The 23,479-nt window shown below is 38.5% G+C and overlaps 1 protein-coding gene and 1 pseudogene across 1 annotated transcript; both read left to right on the top strand.

The window, feature by feature from the left end:
• Window positions 1–46: 46 nt before the first annotated feature.
• On the top strand, window positions 47–10,037 carry LOC129678731 (olfactory receptor 10X1-like; annotated as a pseudogene).
• Window positions 10,038–19,002: 8,965 nt separating this feature from the next.
• On the top strand, window positions 19,003–19,935 carry LOC129678999 (olfactory receptor 10X1-like). The gene has a single exon (XM_055609978.1). The coding sequence runs from the start codon at window positions 19,003–19,005 to the stop codon at window positions 19,933–19,935; it is 933 nt and encodes a 310-aa protein (XP_055465953.1).
• The last annotated feature ends 3,544 nt before the right edge of the window (window positions 19,936–23,479 follow it).

Here is a 23,479-nt window from a genome sequence, read left to right as displayed (position 1 = left end):
AGCTCAGTCTCCACATGGGTTCCCTATAAGGGAAGTAGGGGCTGACATGGACTCAGTAGCTGGCTCCTTGATCATCTCCCCCTGGTGAGTTGTCCTCACTAAGCCACAGAGAAAGAGGATCCAGACAGTCCTAATGAGCCTGATAGGCTAGGGTAAGATAGTAGGGGAGGAGGACTTCCTTCCTCTATCAGTGGACTAAGGGAGGGACATAGGGAGAGAAGACAGAGGGAGGGTGGTATGAGGAGGAGATGAGGGAGGGGGCTACAGCCAGAATACAAAGTGAATAATTTTAAAGTGATCTCCAATTGTTTTAAATTTTAAAGTGATCTCCAATTGTTTCCTGCTTCTCTTCAAGAAAACAACTAAGATCTGACCAAATTCTTCATTTGAAAACATGAGTATTGTTTTTTTAAACTGACCATTTTTCTATGAATATAACTCTTTCCTTACCCTTGTTAGGGATCTCCAGACTGTGCTGAGAAAAGAGACAAAATCATGTAGACAGGAAGGAAGACACTGTTCCTCGGCCTAGATAATTGCTGGTCAAGGCTGGTTCTTTATGAGCTAGAAGTAGGGACTAAATGGAGCTATTTGTGCACCTTTCTATCTCCAACCTACTGTAGGAGCAGAAACCAACTCCCTCCCACCCTCTCAAGAGACACAGCCTTAAGAAAAATATTTGGCCTTTCCAGAACTCAAGGACATCCTGGGGGAATAGTACAGAAAAACCATAGTGAGAGACCTTAGAGTAGAAGTTTATGCCCTTGTCTTTCCAATAAGACTCTGGGGAAAGAGTAGGTAGAGATAAAATTGCGTGTGAGAGTGTGTGTGTGTTCTCTTTCTGGAAACAATTTAACAAATAAAATAATAAGGTCCTGCAAGGACGGATGACTATAAGGCAAGTCATTTAGAAAAATGTGGCACATATTCATCCTTATTTGGGTATTTAGATGTACAAGTAAACACAGATTTTCAAACATCTAACACTCAGATGGCATAATTAACAGTTGCTACCTCTATACATGGCTATGTGGCTAACCCTTCTATGCATCAGTACTTGTATATAGATACTGTATATAACATATTCAAATGATATCTATATTTACAAAAAGAAAATTTGAGAATGTGTTTGTATTTTCTATCTTTTCACTTCAAGATAGTTTCAGGAACCCACTGGTATAAGTTGAAAGTGTGGTCAGATACATATGGTGTTCTATAGGTTCACATACCTAAAGACTCAAGAGTAGCTAGCTGAAGAGCCATAGTCGCAGGAACTTGGCATCGACAATGAAGTATATCAACTAGTGCAGGAGACTGTACTTCTTTGGAGCTGAGAAAGAAAAGGTACAGTTAGGAAGATGGAGAAAACAGGGAACAGGACAGGAGCCTACCACAGAGGGCCTCTAAAACACTACCCAGGAGGGTATCAAAGCAGATGCTGAGACTCATAGAAAAACTTTGGGCAGAGTGCAGGGCCTCTTATGAAAGAAGGGGGAGATAGAAAGACCTAGAGGGGACAGGAGCTCTCCAAGGAGAGCAACAGAACCAAAAACCTGGGCACAGGGGTCTTTTCTGAGACCAATACTCCAACCAAGGACCATTCATGGAGATAACCTAGAACCTCTGCACTGATGTAGCCCATGGCAGCTCAGTCTCCAAGTGGGTTCCCTAGTAATTGGAACAGGAGCTGTCTCTGACATGAACTCAATGGCTGGCTCTTTGATCATCTTCACCTAGTGGTGGCAGCCTTACAAGGCCACAGAGGAAGACAATGCAGCCAGTCCTGATGAGACCTGATAGGCTAGGGTCAGATTTAAGGGATGAGGAGTTCCCTTATTAGTGGACTAGGGGAGGGGCATGGGAGGAGAAGAGGGAGGGAGGGTGTAATTGGGATGGGATAAGGGAAGAGGCTACAGCTGGGATACAAAGTGAATAAATTGTAATAAATAAAAAATAAATTTTAAAATTTGTTAATTAAAAATGAGGGGATAACCTACTCAATTATAAAGTTAAACTCTATTTTGAAGGAATAGGAATTAATTTAAAGATTAGTAAACATCCCAAATTACAAAGTTTCTAGCTCATATTTCTTGAAGTATCTAGTAGTTACTCACCTTTATTTACTAATGCCATAAAAACTTTCAATAGGAAATGTTGCCCGGCAAACACAGGATACTCTGTCCTTCCATCTCATAGTGATCTTCAAGCTCATTATTGATTCTTTGGTGGTACTCTATCTTAATGTTCCATTGGAAGCTGGATAAATTAGTCAATAAATACTTGTTGGGTGTCTTCTACATATAAAAGAATCATTCTTCCTTTTTTTTTTTTAGCCATTTCATTCAGGTTTTTACTAAAATTATTTTACAGCTGTTAAACATTTACTTAAGAACAAGGGCGATGCATCCAGCTTAAAGAAAGGCTGCCAACATGAAAGCACGTTGCTGAAGCAGTCTCTTAACAAAAGTTGCCCCATCAGAAGTAATCCCAGTGTTCCATTTCAGTACTTGAGAGATTTCAGAGGAAGGCAAAACCCAAACTGATTCAATAAACCCCTTGTTCCTAAGACTTCATAAGGGCAGAGAACACACAATTCATTTCTTTTAATATAAAGCTCAATGGAGACCTGAAACACTTTTTTAGCAGGAAATAAGAAGAACATTTCATTTGAATTGCTTAATGTATAGCTTAATTGTAGAGGAAGATAAGAAATGGCTGAATAACTGTAAGAAGAGTTTGTGGAAAAGCTGCAACCGCTATTTCAGACTATTAAGTCTTAGCTACTATGGTCAAGTAAACTGACAATGGATTGAAACAAAGCATGGCCATTCTGTTACTTTGATAAAATTTACAATAATTTCTTGTGAAAGAAGTATCTAGAACTAGGTACTTATAGGGAAAAAAGAAGTTTCTTTTCTGTCATAAAAGAGTTAAGTAAATTAAACATTGAACTAAGAAACACTCATAAGTATTGAGTTGAGTGAGGAAATTTACAGTATTTGTAGAGTATAACAAGTCTGATTGGGGAAAGTATTCTGGATGAGTATTTCCTCAGATCCGGCAAGAAAAAGCAGGCTGACTTTTAAGTGAATGGGTTAATACTTAAAGATGAAACCCATCACTTTCAGTGCATAAATATTTAATACTTATTTCTGCAAATTGTGCATTACCCATTTTCTCAGTTACACTTTTCAAAGCGGAAGTATATCATTAAAATATTTTCTTATTCTTTTAAATTTGTATTTATTTATTCTTTTCTTACGTATTACATCCTGATGCAGTTTTTCCTCCCTCCCCCTCTATGCCCTCCTCCTCCATTTCTCTTCAGTAAACCTTTTTTTATAGTCAGTTGTGATGAAAGTATTAGTGCTTTAAAAGAGATTCCCTGAACTGTGTGCTACTTTCCTCTGTTCTACATCATCATTTCTATCTTATTTCCAGTGAGTTCCCTCAATCTGCACTAAGAGCAAAACAAAATAACATCAAACATGGTAAAATAAAAGCAAAGTGTAGTAAAGTGAAATCAAATAATCCCTGAAGTAGCAATCAGAACTACACACAGTTTCCATTACAGGGCATACCTGCCTCTGAATGGCTTGTGAATTGTAGTCAGTGACCATCATGTCTGCCAGGATAACAAGGCAGTTTGCAATGATCACAATTTTTCTCTGAGACCTTAGGCTTTTGAAGTAAGAACGTAATGGGTTTTCAGATTTCCTGTGTCTGTTGTTATGTCCCCTATTTCATTTCTGGTTTTGTTGATTTGGATACTGTTTCTCTGCCTTTTAGTTAGTTTGTCTATCTTGTTGAGTTTCTCAAAGAATCACCTCTTGGTTTTGTTAATTCTTTGTATTGTTCTTTTTGTTTCTAATTTATTGATTTCAGCCTGAGTTTGATTATTTCCAGCTGTCTATTCCTCTTGTGTGTGTTTACTTCTCTTATTAAAGCTTTCAGGTGAGCTCTTAAGTTGCTAGTATGATATCTCTGCAATTCCTTTATGAAGACATTTAGTACTATGAACTTTCCTCTTAGCACGGCTTTCATTTTGCCCATAAGTTTGGATATGTTGTGCCTTCATTTTCATTGAATTTTAGGAAGTCTTTCATTTCATTCTTTATTTTGTTTCTGACACAATGGTCATTGAGAAGAGAGTTGTTCAGTTTTCATAACTATGTAGGGTTTTTTTCTTATTTTTTTTTTCATTGTTGAAGTACAGCTTTAATCTGTGGTGATCTGACTAAGTACAATGGGTTAATTAAATTTTCTTTTATTGGTTGGAGTTTGCTTTGTGAACTACTGTATGGTCAGTTTTGGAGAGGGTTATGTGTGGTGTTGAGAAGATCGAATATTCTTTTGTGATTGGGTAAAAAGTTCTGTAGATAACTATTAGAAACATTTGGTTCATGATATCTGTTAGTTTCATTATTTTTCTATTTAGTTTCGGTCTCTATTTAGTTTCTGTCTATTGGTGAGAGTGGGTGTTGAAGTATCCCACTATTAATGTATGTGGATCAATATATTCTTTAAACTGTAATAATGTTTCTTTTAGAAATGTGGGTTTCCTTGTATTTGGAGCAGAGATGTTCAGGATTGACATATCCTCTTGGTGGATTATTCTTTTGATGAGAATGAAGTGTTCTTCCCAACCCTTTTAGTTAATTTTGTTGAAAGTCTATTTTATTAGATAGTAGGTCTGTTTAGTTGGTAATCTTTTTCTAGCTCTTTACTTTTGTGGTTCCTGTTATCTTCCCTAAGTTTTCTATCTACAGAATTTCCTCAGTTTGTGTTTTCTTTTGATTCTATTTCAATTTTCAGGTCTTGAACTGTTTTGTTCATTTCCTTCACCTGTTTGATTGTGTTTTCTTGTATTTCTTTGAGGGATGTATTTGTTTGTTCTTTAAATTCCTGTACCTTCCTCATAACCATAGATTTAAGGTCATTTGCTGGCACAGCCATATCTAATGGGAACAGTGAAGGTCAGAAAGCCAAGCAGCTATTTGACAAAGCTCTAGCAAAGCTGAGCTGAGTGATGCAAATGCTGCAGTGTAGTCTCCCACTCTTTGATCTCCATGTGTTGCATACTTGGGGGGCTTTTATTGTTCGTAAAACTTGGGGATATTGGATTTATATAAATTTTCTTATGAATCATTTACAACCTCTTCCAGGTGTACTGCTTCTAAACTTCCCAAAGAATGTCCTGACCCTAATACTCCTCCTATTCTTAGGGAGATATCCTTATCTGTCCCTACTGGAAAGTTTTCCTTTTATTCTGGGGTTTCTGACTCAAGTAAATGACAGAAACCTTCTTATGAGGCTCTGACTCGAGGATACTCTTGGCACATCTGCCCCTACACTTACTCAGAGACAAGATAATCAGAACAAAGTAAACTTAATAAATGTAAACAATATCTAGTAGTCTAGTCAAATTAAAAGACTTTTCCTTATCCGAAAGGACAAAGAGGACCTCTGAAAAGCTCTGCCCTGCATACTATCAATGTAGATGCTGAGACTTATGGGCAACCTTTGGGCAGAGTGAAGGGAATCTTAGGAAAGAAGTGGGAAACAGTAAGATCTGGAAAGGACAGGAACTCCACAAGGAGAGCAACAGAACCAAAAAATCTGAGCATAGGGGTCTTTTCTGAGACTTATATTCCAACCAAGGACTATGCATGGAGATAACCTAAGACCCCTGCACAGATGTAGCCCATGGCAGTTCAGTATCCAAGTGGGTTCCATTGTAATAGGAACAGGGACTGTCTCTGACATGAACTGATTGGCCTGCTCTTTAATTACCTCCCCCTGATGGGGAAGCAGCATTACCAGGCCACAGAAGAAGACAAAGCAGCCACTCCTGATGAGACCTAATTGACTAGGATCAGAAGGAAGGAAAAGAAGTCCTCCCCTATCAGTGGACTTGGGAAGGGCATTCATGCAGAGGGTGGAGGAAGGGAGGGATTGGGACGGGAGGAGGGAGAGAACCATTTGGGGGATACAAAGTGAATAAAGTGTAATTAATAAAGTAAAAAAAGAATTGTGTGGATAAATGATAAAAGAATAAATTATTATGCTTCCCTTTCTTAAAAAAAGTGAACCCCTACAGGGCCACTGTGGTGTCTTATGACCAAGAAACAAAACATATCAAGATTAGACATATAAATAAATTCTACAGATATATAAAATATAAACATTATGGCAGAAATTAAATAATAACTGCAGCAGATTTGGTCTGAAGTTTTTTTCTTGGGCAAATTGTGATTATATAATGTGTACTCTGGCTATTAAAAGTTTATAACACCCTGCTTGGAACATGACAATCTGGCCAGGCTGGCTTAGAGATTTTCTGTCTACTGCCCTTGAAACTACAAGAACTACTATCTTGAGAACAAACTCAAAACATGCCCTTGAAACTATAATATTGTTAAAAGTTGGGTTGTGGGATTGATGAGAGAAAATGTTTGTAAAATATAATTCTCTTCTGTCATGATTTATCAATGATGACTGAACTTACGACAAAGTCAAAGTTAAAACACATGTCTGGGAACAAAAATGATGTGGTCAATATTTTGAAACAACATGCATCTATCCATGCCTACTAAGTTTTGAATAAATAAAGAAGCACCCAGACTACCAGTTAGTCAGGATATAAAAGTCCTCCCAATCCCTGTGCCTGACTCATTCTTCCCTCACTGCTCTTGCATCCACCCTTTTTTAGGTTCTGACCTCACCTGTGGGTTGGGCCACAACAGTTTTCCTGTTCTTCGGCTGTATTAGGTTATCCAGACCTTTCTGCCATATTGCCCTGGCTTTTGTTGAATGTGTTCTTATGCTGGCCTTTAGCCGTCTTCTTGTCTCTGGTGTTTGGTTGTCCCTGCAGCCTGCTGGGCTTTTTGGGCATGTGAGGGGGGGGGTCATAAGTCATGGGCTGGAGTCTGGCCCTCCTCAAGTAGCCTACAGTTTTGTTCTGCTGGCTGTATACCATTTAACTTATAGGTAGGGAATAGAGTGTGGGTTTCTGACCTATGTTATCCTGAAAGGTCCTGTAGGTCTCCTCAAGACAACTGATAGAGCCATAACTCACAGGCTGGATCATTTGCATGTCTCTGGAATTCAGAGTAGTCCTTTGGATGATGGGAATAACTGGAAGGGCTGAGGATGGTGCTGTGTGTCTGGTGGATCTGGACCTTATGTGGTCCTATTGTCCAGCTTGTCTTTACAGAGGCACCAGTAGAACTGTGGACCTGAGGCTGGGACTGTTTTCCAGGTATCCAGAAGTTGTCTTTGGAGAGGTGAGAGAAGCCTTCGATCTAGATACTGGTGCCAGGAGTTTATGAAATTTGGGAGTTGTGTTCAAGCAGGTGCTGGGTGCCTGGAGCCTAGGACCTTGTGTGTATCTGGGACTGAGGAGCCATTTTCAGGGGCCTGGAACTGTGCATCCTTAGCTCCTGGGATGCCTTCTCTCCATTGGGAAACACAATTGTTGCTATTTTAGAGTAAGCAGCCAGGTCACTCACTTTGTCTACAGACTTTGATCTTCTGCTATTCAGATAAGGTACCCACTCAGTTTTGTCATCTTGGAGAGTCTCTGCCCCCCATTTCTACATTCCAACTCCCCACACATAGATTCCCAACACTGTGTCTCATCTTTGATTTTTAATAGTCCACTAAATCCAGTTAGATCTACCCATAGTGCATGGGAGTTCCCACGGGAGTATGAGAGACCTACCTGTGGCCAAATAGTCAACAAAGATGGATTTTTCCTTCCTTTAGAAACTATTCACTGCCAATAGATAATGAGAATGTAATCATGTCTGGGGCCCATCAGCTCTGTCTATGCTTGGATTCGGGCTGGCTTGACCATGTGCAGGTGTAAAATCATGATTATAGTCACCATATCATGTCCATAAGTCACTAATTCACAGACTTTTTGCCATCATCCAGTTCCTGCGTTTTTCTGCCTCCTCTTCTGTGTTGTATCCAGAGCCTTGAAGGTAGGGCAACATTAAATATATAAATCCCATTAAGGCTGAGCTATTATGTGATAACTATTTTCAAATTGAATGCTGGGATGTTTTACCCTCCATGCTTCCCTCCTCTCAGAGTATCAAAACCAAAGCAATGCTTAAGCCATTTCTTTAATGACTTAGGACCTAGATGTCTTCTTCAAGAAGAAAACATGACTTCAGCTTTCTCCAACAGCTGCAAGCCATTGCACACTTGCTCTCTTAACACTATTTACAAATCACCGTCTTTACTTTGTGAATGTTCACAGGCTATTTATTATTTAAGAGTGTCAATGTTAGGTCCAACTCTGTCTCTTTATCCTTCAGTAGGTTTTTATTCTATATTATGATTTTCATGTTTATGTGTGAGTATGTGTTTTTTTTTCTCTCTCTCTCTCTCACACACAAACACAAACCTATATGTGTGCACAAAACTGACACTGAGTGTTTTTCCTAATCATTCTCTGCTTTATATTTCACCAAGGCAGGGTCTCTTCTGGAGTCAGAGACTGACTCCAGTTCCAATTATCCAGGATGGCCAGTTGTCCCTGTTTTTCTGTCTCTGCATCTTCTGTGATGGGATACAGGCTAGCCCAGCATTCATTTTGGTGCTGAATTTTGAACTACAAGCCCCATGTTTGTTCAGCAAATGTGGTATCCACTGAGTAATTTCCTCAGGCTGCAACTCCTCAACCTACTTGAGTGCTGAGAGTCTTCTCCAAACATAGCTCAGTTAATGCCTCTGAGTCTCTTTTGTCTGAATACAAATTGGAATATTTCACCAATATTAAATTATCAGCCGATAAAATATTTTAAATAGGCCAGAATGATCCCATTGGAAATCATCATGTCATTAATAATGAGTTTGTGAAGATATGAATGAATGTATAATAAGGATATCACATCATCTACATACATGGCAAAGTTTTGCTAAACTGAATGAGAAATTGAGTGTATGTTCTAATCTTATGATTTGTCTTATTCATACCATGCATTTCATTTGAGTATATTAAAGAATATGGAGAACTGAAGGTTTATTTGTTGTTTTTTTTTCCACATTTCAGAAACCCAAGCAATAACAATCAATGAAACAATCTTGAAGGAATTCTCATTGGCTTCTCTGCTTATCCACATGTACAGACTTTCCTCTTTGCTGTGTTCTTTTGCCTCTATATGCTCACTCTAATAGGCAACCTGGCCATCATGGGCTTGACTTGGGTGGACAGATCTCTCCACACCCCTATGTACCTCTTCCTCAGTGCACTCTCCTTCTCTGAGACCTGCTATACCCTGACTATCATCCCCAAGATGCTGGTGGATCTGCTGGACAGGAACAGGCACATTTCAGTCACAGGCTGTGGCTTGCAGATGTGCTTCTTCTTGGGTCTTGGTGGAACAAACTGCATCATTCTCACCTTGATGGGGTATGACCGCTTCCTGGCCATCTGCAACCCCCTCAGATATCCTCTTCTGATGACCAGTGTTGTGTGTGGACAGCTTGTGGCCAGTGCTTGGGCTGGAGGCTTCTTGGTTTCCCTGATAGAGACTGCCCTGATATTCAGGGTGTCTTTCTGCATACCTAACCTCATCAGACACTTCTTCTGCCACATGAGGGCAGTTGTGAGGCTGTCCTGCCTAGACAGTGACTTCACAGAATTCATTGTCACACTGATGTCAGTGTTGGGTTTGCTGGGTACATTTTTACTCATCCTCTTGACTTATGTGTTTATCCTTTCTTCTGTCCTCAAGATCCGTTTAGCTGAGGTTAAACAAAAGGCATTATTTTTTTCAGCTGAGCCTCACATCTCTCTGTGGTCAGCATCCATTTTGGTTTTGCATCTATTGCTTATCTGAAGCCAGAAGATTTGGTGGGAGATGACATGCTCATAGCAATTCCTTATGCTATCATTATCCTTTTCCTCATTCCCATCAAATTCAGCCCCAGAAATAAGGATATGAATGAAGAATGTTCTTTAAAAGATTATGAGCAAGACAGTGGCCTTGATATATAACCTTGGGCTTTTGCTGCTGCTGTAATATATTGTTTAACTTCCCAAAGTACCCAATGTAACATTTGCTCTGTGACCTCTACAGAAAGGTGAGATCCAGAAGTATATGACTGAGACTTTGACTTAACCTGCCCCAGGCATTTTATAAGCTTGGTCAGGAAATTATCCAATTTCTATTCTTTCCACTACCATGAGAATAACCCTACTAATATGAAGATTCTGCCAACATCTGGACACTCCATATGGCTCATAAGTGAGGAAAGAGCAGGAAAAAAAAAAAAAGAAAGTAGTAGTGGGACCACTGTGCCATGAGATGTTCTCAGTATCTAAACATGCAAATGGTAAATATTTCTTGAAAGATTGTAATGTGCCAAGTTGAATTTCCCGTGAGGGAAGCTATTTCTAATAGGAAAAACATTTTATAAAATACCATCAGCTATTTGTGTGTGAAAATGTGGTTATGCATATATATATACACGCATGCACGTACATAGAAAAACCCATTTGCTAAATATTCACAGCATATTAATCACTGGTTATTAATATTTTTCTTGTACTTTAACTTTGTTTTATTAGTTCTTTAAAAAATTCCAGTTTATGACGCTGTTTTGATTATACTTACCCTCCCCAACTACTAATTATTTTAACAATACCGTATTTATGACTGTTGTCTCACAATGCATTCTACCTTTAGAGACTAGAGGAAATCATTCAAAATCTCTCATGGAAAGAAAAAAAAGATATTAATATCTATGTTTTTTATGTTTTGGGGAAAGCTGAATGTGAAGATGTTTCTGTAATCTCTGTGTTGAGTATATTCAAAAGCATGTGTTGATATGTTATGTATGAAATTAAGTTTTTGACCAAAAATAAACTTAGCAATAATTTTAACAGAGTTGGTAAGGTGTAAAGGAGGAAACAAGATGAACATACCACCAATTTTTTTTTTAAATTTCCAGAACAAAACAGAAATACTGTGCAATTTAGGTAATAGCATAGTGACAGATATTACAAAAAAATTCAGACAGGAAGTCTAAAGTATTTGTTGAAACTTTTTCTCAATATTTTTCTGTCAAACAACTCTGTGACTCCTATCAAGAGTATATGGCCTTGTACATGTAAATTAACATGAACATTATAATAGTAATTTTAACTCTAGTTTATGTAATATTTTTATGAAGACAAATGATGGGTTGAAATAGCCACACCTATGAGTCCATTAAGGTTACAACTTGTATTGACTCTCTTAGTGTAAAGGATCATATTTGAAACACATCAATACCCAGCATCTCTGCTGTCTTTAGCCTGTAGAATTTGTTTAAATAACAAAGAGTGTCCTTTTTCACCTTAAACAGTGATAAAACCTCCCCCACATTAATTTTAAAAGAAATTCATGTCCACATAGATTTAATAAAAAATTCAAAGTAGGATTTCAACCTAGAAACAGTAAGATCACTTCCAGAGTCCTTTTACAATGCCAGCAAAACCAGGCAAAGACAACATGAAAGAGAAGCAGTTCTCCCTACTTCAGCAGTCCTTTGTCTGCTCATGCAGCCCATGAGAGTCCACTTTCTGAGTTAGCTTGTCTATTGGTGTGGCCGTTGTTCATGTCTTGTTTAGTCATTGGTATTGTTGCTCTGTACTGTCTAGGAGACACAATCTCACAACAGACTCCCTGGTCTTCTGGCTCTTATAATCTTTCTCCTTCTTCGTCAGTGAAGTTCCCTGAGTCTTAGGAGCAGGAGTTGTGTTGTAGATGTATCCACTGGAGCTGGCTCCAAATCAAATGCACACAAGCAACACTAAATAACTTAGCAGGTTGTATTTATATAGTTCTGTGTTTGTATATACACATGTAGCAATAATAATCAAAGGAAAAAAAAAAGAGGCTGTGAATTTGAGAGATAAGTGGGAGTGGGAAAGAAAAAGATTGAGGGAGCAGACCTGGGAGGGGCTAGAGAAAGGAAAAGGAAAGAGAAACGTGACATAATGATATTTTCATTAGAATTTTTAAATTTCTAAAAGAGAACTATAGGCCAATACCCCTAATGAACACAGATGAAAAACTACTCAACAATATACTTAATTACAAACTATCACTGGTATACTAGACTTCAAGCTTTATTACAGAGCAATACTAATAAAAAATAACATGGTACAGGCATAAAATGGGCATTCAAGTCAATGGAACAAAATAGAAGACCCATGTATGACTGAGTGTAATTACATCTATCTGGCATTTGAAAAGAGGTTAAAAAAATACACACTGGGTGAAAAACAGCAACTTCGACAAATAGTATTGGGAAAAGTGGATGTCTACATGCAGAAGAATAAAATTAGACCCACGAGTCTCACGCCACACTAAAGTCAATTCCAAATGAATCAAATATCTCAAAACGAAACCTGAAATAGGGAAAATGAGAGAAGAAAACATTGTCAGTATCTTACAAGATATAGAAGTAGAATATGACCTTCTGAATAAGACCAAATTATCCCAGGAAATAGAGCCCAAATTTAACAATTGTGGCCCCAAATCTTTTATACAGTGAAAGAAACAATTTATTTAGTGAAGAGGAAGTCCTTGGAGTGGGGGATTATCTTCATAGATATTCATCAAATAGAGTGTTAATATCCAGAATATATAAAGAACACAAAACAAAGAATCAAGAAAAGAAATTACTTAATTAAAAGGGAGAGGATTACTTACCTGAAAAAAGTTCTCAAAACAAGAAACAAAAGTATTTAAGATATTTAATTAACTGTTTTCAACATCCTATCAATCAGGGAAACTCGAATTAAAATGAACTTTCATGTTACTCCAGCCAGAATGACTAAGAACAATGAAACAGCTGAAACATGCTGATGAGGATGCAGGGCGAGTGAGCTCTCAGTCACTGTTTATGTCACTAAACTGCTGCAGCCACTGTGGACACTGTATGAATTCTTAAAAAGCTAAGAACAGGTCCACCCTCTGACCAAATTATGTGACCGCTTGCCTTATGCCCCCAAAACTCAACGTCCCACAGCAAAGATAGCTCTGCTATGATCATTGCTACTCTGTTCACAATGGCAAGAAACGGAAGCAGCATAGATATCCTTGGAATGATGAACAGATGATTAAGATGTGTACAGATACTTTATTTACCGAAGCCATCCACATAGTCATTTAGTAGAGCCATACTGTTGCATTTTCATTTTACTAATGAATGATAACAATGAATGTCCTTTCAAGAACTTAACGTTCTCTGTTTTTGAAGTCCTGTTTGGTTTAAGGTAATGTCTTCATCAATGCAAGTAGACTCAATGAACATCAGTGTTCTTTTATTTAGGCTTCCTGCCAAAACAAAATTTAGCAGGCAGCAGAAAGTTTTTTTTTTCTTTTTTAATGGGCATTTTGCACACCTCAAACCCCCGAGGATTTGCTGAAATATTTCCAAGGTCACATGCTACACAAAGCCCTATAGCTAATGAGAGCAAATTATAAAGTTGAGGAAGAAAGTTTTCACCTTCTCTGATGAAAGACAACAGGGATCTCCAGGGCTCTCCTAACCAGAACCAAGCAAACCTCAAGAGCTGAGGTGCCTCAACAGTTGATAATAATCACACAGTTTCACACAGTGGCAGATAGAAAGGCTCTACCTGCTGTCACTAAGAGGTGGTGAAGGATGAGACAGCCTCCTTAATCACTTAAACTCATATCACACAACTCCAGAGCCACAGGAAGATTAAAACTGTGCAAAGTAGAAAAAAAACAAAACATGTTCTTGCCGACTGCAGAGATACAGACACCAAAGGTGCAGCAACTTCCGTAAGGCCGCTAAAAATCAGTAATAAAAGTAGGAGTTTGGACTCTTCGATGAGGGATTTTTATAACTCAAGTTTTGCTTCTTCAGGGTGAAGAACAACACATGCTTCATCAAGAGCCATGAAGTGTATGTTTGAGAATCTACCAGACCCCGTGATCTTTGCAAGCTAATGAAGCAGCAAGGTAGGAAACTTTTCATATCCTGTCACTCTCTCTTACGAATAATGAATTGTCACCACTCCCTCATCATTTCTCTCTAAAGTTGGAAAATGTACGTGATTCCATCCAAATTCACAATATGCCTATAGCAGAGGGAGAATCAAGAGCCAAACTGTGGCACTGATGATTCATCCAGGAAAAGCCAGCACACAGTTATGACCAGATAAAGACCCCTTATGAATGTGTACTGCTCCTTCTTTAGATTGCAGGATATTCCAAACTGCCTTTTTTTTTTTCACTTATTTTTCTTCCTTAGTTTTAAGATCTGTTTTTGATTTTCATTTTATTTATATATACTGTGTGTGTATGTGTTCATACCAAGGGTATGTGGCTTACGTGAAGGAATCCGGAAGAAGACATTAGATCCCCTCAAGAAGAGTTACAGGCATTGGTAAGCTGCATGACGTGGATGACAGAAACAGATGTTATGGAACAGCAGCAAATTCTCATAAGCCATGAGCCATCTCTCAAAACACAGTTTAACAAAAAGAGGGCAGGAATTCACACTGTGGTACTTTTTATCCATCCTGTCCTGGAAATCACGTTTAAGTCTAGGCTGGTTTGGAACTCAAACAACTAAGCTGTCTCAGTTTCCTGAGGACTATCACTACAGACACACACTATCATGTCTGGTTTTCATCTCAAAACATTTCCAAAATTAAGGATAGCTTTACTAAAACACCAAGCCTCTTACTGTGTTGGAAGAAAATTATACATTTTGAATGAAGTATAACATTTATTTTACATAGTATGTTATAGAGAAATCTCTTTTTTTTTTCTTCTAAAAACAGCAGAAACTAAATCAGATTTCTGGCTTTGTGAATGTGTTTTATTGCAACTTTGATACAATAGTTTAGCCCCTTAGATTTAGAATACTTAGAATTGACTTTATTATGTAGTTGCTATAAAGTGAATGTTTAAAAGCTTTCGTGTATAAGATGTTCTACTGGTAGAAGAAATGTGTTTCCTTGTGTTAGGGAAAACAAAGCCTATAGTATAGGACTTAATCGTTGGGGGGGGGAGAGTGGGACAGTCCAGAATATTATGGAAAATTAATTATGGAAGAAATAAAATAATTACCTGCAAGCAAATTTTAGAAATCAGGAAGAATGACAGTTGAATTCAACCTTAAGGAGGCTTACACCAAATAACTCACATGAAAGCCCCAGGTTTCCTAAAATATAATTGTCAATATCATAGCGTTAAACAAAAGAACAGAGAAATGCTGAGTCACATGTAATAAGATTCTGAGACAATGTGACTACAGGAAAGGGGAAGGCAAAGCAAGTACAACTGGAACATGTTGTCCATGCATGGCAGGGAGCAAGGAGTGATCTGAGCAAGTGTGAGAAGATACAAAGATTCAAAGAGACATGTAGGAAAGAGTACACAGTGTTGTATATGAAGACAGAAGAATGAAAAAAATCTGTAAGGTGGAGTCCAGAGGGTCTTATATTACCTCTGCACTGTTTCTGTGTTTACATTGTTTCTCAATGTCTCTTCTTACAATAGCAAGACGGATTCTGCCTTCAGAAGGTGAATTTAGCCTAAACTGATTCTATATATTATGGAAACTGTCACTCTACATGCTCAAAACTCACAATAGTGAAAAGTAAACATACATGGTCTATCGATTAATCAATTTCTGATTCTTAACTTATCCATACATCATTTATTAGGAATTCTTTTCTCCTTAAAGCGTCACCTTTAGAAATAGAGACAGAATGAACATGGACACATTCTTGAAGAGGAAAACAAGGAGGAGAGGTAGAGAGAATGGGGACAAAGCAGGATAACTCCAGTTAGAAACAAACCACGTCCTAGATACAATTATTTTTAAAGTAAGTTAATCTCAGCTGTCCTCCACCGATCACAGCTGTCTTATGCACATTGTATTTATGCAGTGAAGAGCAAAATCAATAAACATTTGATAGAATTTTGGGAAATATTGACTCTATAATTGCTAGTTATCAGATATGTTGACATGTGAGACAGGAAAAACAGCTCTGCCTAATAGAAAGCTGAATATATTACTTATAAAGACAAGCATCATGGTGTGAAAGTTGGAGAAGTGAGATTAAATAGATGAAGTGTTACTGAAGATTTCACACAATGCATTCATAATATTTGTCTTTGGGTGATGAGCTTGCCATTAAGAAAATGGGCATATTCTCACTTGCCTCCTACTTTCTATGTACATACCTAGTCTTTATGTATTAGTCTTGCATGTCTAGTTGATTACTTTGAGTGCTGGTGTTACTAAGAATCCTGGTGTTTCCTAATGTCCATTCAGCTCTCCCTTCTGAGTGTCAAAAGGGAAGTGTGTGTGTGTGTGTGTGTGTGTGTGTGTGTGTGTGTGTATGTGTGTGTGGTATGTGTGTGTGAATTTGATGTGTGTGTCCTATCAGTGTGTGGTGTGTTTGTGCTTGTGGTGTGTGTGTAGTGTGGCATGTGTGTGAGACAGTGTGGTCTGTGTGTATGTGTGATGTATGTGTGTATGAGAGTGGTATGTATGTGTGAGTGGTGTGTGTGATTGTGTGTGTGTGTTTTCTCTAATGTCTTATGACCTGAATGTCTTCTTCAAGGAGGAGTAATGACTTCAGGTTTCTGCAGCAGTTGTAAGTCATTATCCAAGCCTAGTCCTAAATTTACCAGGAAATCAAGTTAGAGTCTTTACTTAACAAACGTAAGACTATACATGATACGGGAGTGTCTATGTTGGACTTCTGTCTTTCCCAGTGTTATGTTTGGCTTTTGTTAACATGACAGAAACCTCCACGTGTTTGGGAAGAGAGAATCATGACTGAGGAAAAGGCCTCCATAAAACTCTCCGGTATAAAGTCTGTTAGGCATTTTCTTGACATAAGAGGACCCAACTTGCCGGGTGTCCTTTGGCACCTTGTTGTGGATGGTGTGACGAAGCAGGCTGATAAAGCCCTGAGATACAAGCCAGTAAGCTGAACCCCTCCATGGTCTCTCCTTGAGTTCCTGCCTTGAATTCCTTCACAGCATTTTCTTCAGGAACGACTGAGAGCTGTACGATGAGATAAGCCTTTCCTCTGCATCTTGCATTTCGGTCATGGTCTTTATCACAGCAAGAAAAAATTAACTAAGATAATAATGAAGCATGTTTTTATTTGACTTGATTTTATTTATATATGTGTATGTGTGTGTGATATGTTGTATATGTACATGTGTGGTATGTTTTCATATGTGTGGAAACATGTGAGTACATGCATGTGGAGAGCTGAAGTTGACACTGAGTGTCTTCCTCCATTGATCTCACTATGTATTTTGAAATAGGATATTTGTTGAACCGAGAGGTTGCCAATTCCAAACAGTCTCACAGAGGGTTGTCCCATGATCCCTGACTCTGGCTCCTGAGTACTGAGACAACAGATGAACACCAATTCTTGCCCAACTTGGATGTAGGTGCTGAAATCTGAAGTCAAGGCTTCATACCTGTGAGGAAATGCTTTATCCATTGAGCCATCTCCCCAGATCTCAGGCACACTGAGCACATTTCTGTGTTGAGAGTCTTACCTAGAGGTGTGTCTGAGTCTACTTCATCTGAACACCAGCTGCAGCGTCTCATCGTTATTACATTACTGACCATTAAAACCCTTTTTCAGGTAAATGACTCTACTTTTAAGAAAGATTAATATTTTCATTTATGTATCCAAACTTACCTATTTTCTTTATTTTTATTAGTTTTTATTGTTTGAGAATTTCCATACATGTGCATATAAACTGTTTTGATCAAATCCCCAATCACCTCATCACCACATTTACCTCCCATCAGCTATCAATGGCCACTGGTTTCTCTGCTAAAGAAGGGGCTTCATGTGTTCCTCCTCTGTCCGTTTGAGATTTGGGGTTGGCTTTGTCTTGCCAATAGCGTGCTTGCAGTCACATTCACATAAGATTATGTCTAGAAAATAATTTTTTCTGCACATATGTGCAATTTCCACCTCTAGCAGAATTATTCTCCTCTTCATCAAGGATTCTTGATCCCTTGTGGGTGAGCGAGTGGTAGAGATTTCCCAATTAGAGCTGAGTATGGCACAGAATCTAATTCTTCTGTATGTCTAATTCTCTGCATTAACCATTTATGATGAAAATAAGCTTCTCTGAAGGGTGTTCAGAGATGCACTGACCTATGCAAATGACAAAAGCACTTAGGAGCAGTTGATCACTATTCCACATATTAGAATACTAAGTACCACATAGCTTAGATTCTCCCTTATGGCCTATGACTTGTCCAGTCAAGAGTTTTGGGCCCAGTTAATGTCACCAGGCATAAGTTCCATCTTCTGAACCAGGATTTAAAACCCACTGGAAAGTAATCTCTTACTCCCACAACCTTGATATGCTATCACACCAGTGAGCATATCGTCCAAAGCCAGCCATATTTTAGTTCCCAGAGTTCACATTTGGTTAACATAATTAATGGTTTTCCTCCCCAAAAGTGTAAAGGAAACTTTGCAGTACTATAGGATGTAGTCAATGTGGATGAATGTTTTAGATATTATTTAATTATGTGATTCTTTAGGGATAGGGTCTTAGCACCAAGTCTAGATGTTCACTAAGAACAATGTTCACTAATAACAAAGCCTGTAAGGTTTTGCTGGCCTACGGGACCCCGGAGCCAGCATCTCAAGAGAGGTCACTCACACATACCATTAGGTTTCTTCATTGGTAGTCAACCTTTGTAAGGGAGGAATAAATAAAGTTTCTGGTGACATATTGTTTCATAATCAACATATTTTGAGGATAAATGAATGCACAATTAGAAAATCACATTATCTACATACATAGCTGAGTTTGCTAAACTGAATGGGAAATTGATTCTATGTTCTAATCTTATGATTTGTCTTATTCATACCATGCATTTCATTTGAATATATTAAATGATAAGGAGGAATTAAGATTCATTTGTTCTTTCTTTCACTTTTCAGGAACCCAAGCAATGGCAATCAACCAGACAATCCTGAAGGAATTCATTCTTATAGGCTTCTCTGCTTACCCACATGTACAGACCTTCCTCTTTGTTTTCTTCTCTTGCCTCTATATGCTCACTCTAATAGGCAACCTGGCCATCATGGGCTTGACTTGGGTGGACAGATCTCTCCACACCCCTATGTACCTCTTCCTCAGTGCACTCTCCTTCTCTGAGACCTGCTATACCCTGACTATCATCCCCAAGATGCTGGTGGATCTGCTGGACAAGGCCAGGCGCATTTCAGTCACAGGCTGTGGCTTGCAGATGTGCTTCTTCTTGGGTCTTGGTGGAACAAACTGCATCATTCTCACCTTGATGGGGTATGACCGCTTCCTGGCCATCTGTAACCCCCTCAGATATCCTCTTCTGATGACCAATGTTGTGTGTGGACAGCTTGTGGCCGGTGCTTGGGCTGGAGGCTTCTTGATTTCCTTAATTGAGACTGCCCTGATATTCAGGGTGTCTTTCTGCATACCTAACCTCATCAGACACTTCTTCTGCCACATGAGGGCAGTTGTGAGGCTGTCCTGCCTAGACAGTGACTTCACAGAATTCATTGTCACACTGATGTCAGTGTTGGGTTTGCTGGGTACATTCTTGCTCATCCTCTTGACTTATGTGTTCATCCTTTCTTCTGTCCTCAAGATCCCTTCAGCAGAGGGTAAGCAAAAGGCCTTTTCCACCTGTGCTTCACACCTGACTGTGGTCATCATCCACTTTGGTTTTGCATCTATTGTTTACCTGAAGCCTGAAGCCTCAGGGGGAGATGATACTCTCATAGCAGTTCCTTACACAGTCATTACCCCTTTCCTTAGCCCCATCATATTCAGCCTAAGAAATAGGGATATGAAGACTGCTTTTAGGAAGATCATGAAAAAGACAGTAGTCTTGGAAAAATGACCTTGTATTATCGTTGTTAATATACGGTTTACTTTCCTCATTATTCAGCAGTGCATTTGCTCTGTGACCTCTGTAGAATGCCTTGGATATAAGAATAAGTGATTAGAGTTTTTCACCTCAGGTTTCCTATGCAGCTTCCTAGCTTGTTCAAGAAGTTATCCAATCTGTCTACTTCCCCTTGCTCTGCTGTTATGGTGATTTTGCCAATCAGTTTCTGGGTCTCACACATCATTCACAAGAGAGAAAGAAACAGAGCAATATAATATTCAGTGATGTGATCACTGCACAGACTGTTGTCTTCATTATCTAATGATTTAAATATTAAATTTTTCTTGCTCAGGTTGTAATGCAGCTTGTTAGCCCTTCCAGTCAAAAAATTATTTATGGTAGGAGATATATGTTGTAAATCCCAACAACAAGCAATTTATCAAAACATAGGTATGCATCGTACACACACTTTACAATCACACAAACCATTTATTAAGTATTCACATCACTTTGATAATTGATAAAGAAATATGTTAATAGTGCCCTGTTCATTATGGTGGCATCACATGACTTCTAAATACTAACTTCTAAATATAGGAGAATCATTTCCACACATTTCATTGAATAAATAAGATACCAATACTTGGATGGTCTGTGGTATGTGGAATGTCTGATATTAGAAATGAATTTCTTTATTCTCTCTTTGCAGAATATGTAAACGGAATTTCTGATTGTGCTATTGAGACATTTAACCCTTGAAAAAAGCATTTTGACAATTTCTGAAAGCTAAACAATATATAAAACACAATATATAAATAAAACAATATATAGGTAGAGGTAATATTAAATGTTTATACTACCAGGAACTATAAAGAAACACTCTATACATTATGCAACCCAAGAATTGTGAGATATCTTAATAACAATTTGGACATAAACATGTAGAAAATTCCATTAATTTTTTAAAGTTTTTCTAGTTAATTTACTGACCTCTATATAAGGTATACATTCTATACAAGGATTGGTATATATATGATGTTTCAAAAAGATAAATGACACAATTGTTGAAAATAGACACACATGGCAGAACAAACCAGTCAGAACGACATTTGAGTGAGTTCCTGCCTTTTTAACTGCCCCTCTACCTAGCCTTGGTTTCCCAAGACCCATTTTATTCTCTCCATGTCATCACCTGCCCCATGGCCAGGTCCCTTCCCCCATTTCAGCAGTCTCCAGCTGCTCAGGTACAGGCCATGCCAGTCAGAAAATAAACATCCCAACCCCTGGGGCACAAAGCCCAATGAAATTGCCAGATATCAAGACCCCAACCTGGTCAGAGACTCTGTAGAATTAGAGGTCAAGAAGGCCAACAAGAAATCCATGCCACAAAGCCCAGAAGACCAGAGAGGAAACAGAAACCAATGAACAAAATACACATCTGACAAATACAAACTCAAAAATTAGCACTATACTTATAATCATCCCAAACCAAATGGTGCTAGTCTAACTGGATGTCAGCATGTAGAAGAATGTAAATAGATACATATTTATTACCCTGCATAAAAATCAATACTGAGTGGATCAAAGAGACCTCAAAATAAAATCAGATGCACTAAACTAAAAGAGAAAATAGGGAATGGTCTTTAATGCATTGTTACAGTAGACAAATTACTGAACAGAACACCATAAGCACAGCCACCAAGATAAAAATGATAAATGGGATTCATGAAGCTGAAAAGCTTCTGTAAGTAAGGGACCAGTTTTGGATTTATTTTTTTTGGGGGGGGGACGAGAGTTTCTCTGTGTAATAACCCTGGCTGTACTAGACTCACTTTGTATAACAGGTTGGCCTCAAACTCACAGAGATCCACCAGCCTCAGCTTCTCAAGTATTGGGATTAAAGATGTGCACTATGCCTGGTACCCACTCAACATTTTTATGGAATTCCTGAATATGGTTAAATAGATCTCTGCTTCTTATGCTTTCTCTTGGACTCTTTTTTTTTTTTTTAGTATTTATAAATTATTTTTATTTTTATTTTTTTAATTTTTATTTTTTTTAATATTAGTTACAGTTTCTCACTCTCATCTCCTCCCTGCCCCTTTCCAAGTTCACTGATAAGGTAGAACCTCCTCCCCTTACATCTGATACTGGTTTATCAGGTGTATTCAGGACTGTCTGCAAAGTCCTCCTCTGTGGCCTAGAAAGGCTGCTTCTCCCTAGGGGGGGGGGAGTCAAAGAGCCCACCATCAAGTTCATGTCAGAAACAGTCCCTGTTCCCCTTATTAGGGTACCCACTTGGATACTGAGCTACCAAGTGCTACATCTGAGCAGGGGCTCTAGGTTGCATCCATACATAGTCCTTGGTTGGAGAAAACAGTCTCATCAAAGACCCCTGTGCCCAGATATATTTGGCCCTTGTGGAACTCCTATCCTCTCCAGATTCTATCAACTCCCCCCAACCCCTTTTTTGGTTCCCTGCATTCTGCCAGAGGTTTGGTTATGAGTCTTAATGTCTGTTTTGATACACTGCTAAGTAGAATCTTTCAGAGGCCCTCTGTGGTAGGCTCCTGTCCTGTTACTTGTTTGCTCCTACATCCAATATCCATCCCATTTGTCTTTCTAAGTGAGGATTGAGCATCATACCCTGGGTCCTCTTTCTTGTTGATCTTCTTTAGGTAGATAGATTTCAGTATATTTATCCTATCTTTTAGGTCTATATAAGTGAGTGTCTATCCTGTGTCTTTCTGCTTTTGGGTTACCTCACTCAGGATGATTGTTTCTAGATCCCACCATTTGCCTGCAAATGTCATGATTTCCTCGTTTTTAATTGCTGAGTAGTATTCCATTGTGTAAAAGTACCACAATTTCTGTATCCACTCCTCAACTGAGGGACATTTGGGTTGTTTCCAGGTTCTGGCAATTACGAATAAAGCTGCTACAAACATGATTCAGCAAATGTCCTTGTTGTGTACTTGAGCCTTTTTTGGATATATGCCTAGAAGTGGTATAACTGGATCTTGAGAAAGTGCTATTCCTAATTGTTTGAGAAAGCGCCAGATTGATTTCCAAAGTGGTTGTACAAGTTTGCATTCCCACCAGCAATGGAGGAGGGCTCCCCTTTCTCCACACCCTCTCCAGCATGTGTTGTCACTTGAGTTTTTGATCTTAGCCATTCTGGTGGGTATCAGGTGAAATCTCTGGGTCATTTTGATTTGCATCTCTCTGATGGCTAAAAACATTGAGCATTTCTTTAAGTGTTTCTCTGCCATTCTGTATTCCTCTACTGATAATTCTCTGTTTAGCCCTGTACCCCATTTTTTTAATCTGATTGCTTGATTTGCTGTTTTTTAACTTCTTTAGTTTTTTATATATTCTTGATATCATCCCTCTGACAGATGTAGGGTTGGTGAAGATCCTTTTCCAGTCTGTAGGCTGTTGTTTTGTTTTGATGACTATGTCCTTTGCTTTACAGAAGCTTTTCAGCTTCATAAGGTCCCATTTATTGATTGTTGCTCTTAGAGCCTGTGCTGTTGGTGTTCTGTTGAGGAAGTTG

Source organism: Psammomys obesus, unplaced genomic scaffold (assembly GCF_907164565.1).
Source record: "Psammomys obesus unplaced genomic scaffold, mPsaObe1.curated_primary_1811, whole genome shotgun sequence".
NCBI classification, from domain to species: Eukaryota; Metazoa; Chordata; class Mammalia; order Rodentia; family Muridae; genus Psammomys; species Psammomys obesus.
This window is presented reverse-complemented; position numbering and strand designations above follow the sequence as displayed.

Coding starts and splice junctions, on each gene's coding strand:
- LOC129678999 (XM_055609978.1), top strand. CDS start 19,003: ATGGCAATCAACCAGACAATCCTGAAGGAATTCATTCTTATAGGCTTC.